General features: G+C 36.4%; 1 protein-coding gene across 1 annotated transcript in view; it reads right to left on the bottom strand.

The window, feature by feature from the left end:
- Positions 1–1,397, bottom strand: part of LOC119592277 (NACHT and WD repeat domain-containing protein 2-like) — a 51,166-nt gene that overhangs the window by 16,234 nt on the left and 33,535 nt on the right. The window contains exons 16-17 of the mRNA XM_037941108.1: positions 1,243–1,348; positions 644–816 (exon numbers count right to left, since the gene is read on the bottom strand). Of these exons, the coding sequence (XP_037797036.1) occupies positions 644–816; positions 1,243–1,348 (279 nt within the window). The remainder of the gene's footprint in view (positions 1–643; positions 817–1,242; positions 1,349–1,397) is intronic.

Below are 1,397 nucleotides of genomic sequence, written 5' to 3'. Positions count from 1 at the left end.
AACTATATTCACAACATTCCCTTGATCATACTACTCTGGACGACTCCTGAATTTTACTGAAATTTCAAGTATGCTGTCCTATACTCACACCTGGTGGTTGCTTTCATTTTAAATCCAAAATTTAAACATCTATAAATGCTAAACTATATTATCCGTTAAATTTATTATTGAATTTTAAGTTATAGTTTAATTGCATGCCAAGGACTAAGTTTAAATACAGTTGTATATTATATCTAAACTAGTATTTTTTATGGTAAAACCAAGATTAAAACAAGAACTACATCATATAAAAAAGTTTATGCAAAACTATTACTGTTAATTGTACATAAAGACCATTTATGCACATCTAATATTGTGCTCGGTGAGTTTAATATGCCTATTATATTATTATAGATAAGAGGTATGAATAAAAATGGATAATAATACAGTGCAAGAAATAGAGGATGACATATACTTTCATTTATTTATCAGTCTGTTTATTAATTCACATCTTTATCCATTTGCGAAATCTATACTGAAGGTCCAGTTCCCGAAACGCTAAATTTGTACCTTGCACTGTCGATGACACACATCCTTATCCATACCTCACCAGCCTTTACCCACAACGAACTCTTATCATCCCCCAAGACCCTTATCGCATCACCTTATCTGATCTCTGTCGTCGATGTGAGAGATGGCGTCCTCAAAGTCAGAAAGGACAGCTTGCAGAGGACATGAGCTGAGTTTAGCATGAAGCCACTGGTAGTTGAAAAGCACGTGTTTGTACAGGTCCTCGAACCTCCGCGCTCGAATCAGGTGGTACGGCAGCTCACCGAACTTGTAGAAGGAAAAGGGGTTTACTTAGTGGATAGAGATGATTGATAAGAGCTTTTTTATATAAAGGTTTCTTTTTTTCTGATATTAATGTACTTGGTTTCTCGGGAGGTCGGGTAATACGTTATAGACACTGTTACCCCAGGTTAAGAGATCGAGGGAATGTCGCTGCTCCGATCTATGCAATACATATATTAATGCAAGTTAAACAACATGGTAATAAAGAAAATAGTTACCTAAAATAGAGTAGTGTACCCCTAAATACTGTCCCTATGTTACTCTAAGCCGCCGGGCAAGCGAGGCAAATCATTCTATACATATCACCGAAGTGATAAACATGATAAGGTTAATAAAATCTCTCGATAACTTTATATATCCAACGAGGTAATAAATATAATGTTAATCAAAATCTAAGAAAACATGACTCACCTTGCGTAAATTATATCGGCTGACCTTCCCGTCCTTGTTATAATAGACCAAAGGTTGTGCAGGGACCTTCCTATCGGCCAGACCTTCCTTGCTCTTCAGGTTGAATCTGGGAAAGTCATCAAGTGTCATCCGCTTATATGTACGTATGTCTTCGC

Source organism: Penaeus monodon, chromosome 30 (assembly GCF_015228065.2).
Source record: "Penaeus monodon isolate SGIC_2016 chromosome 30, NSTDA_Pmon_1, whole genome shotgun sequence".
NCBI lineage: Eukaryota > Metazoa > Arthropoda > Malacostraca > Decapoda > Penaeidae > Penaeus > Penaeus monodon.
Note: the sequence above shows the minus strand (reverse complement) of the source record. Positions and strands in the feature narration are given on the sequence as shown.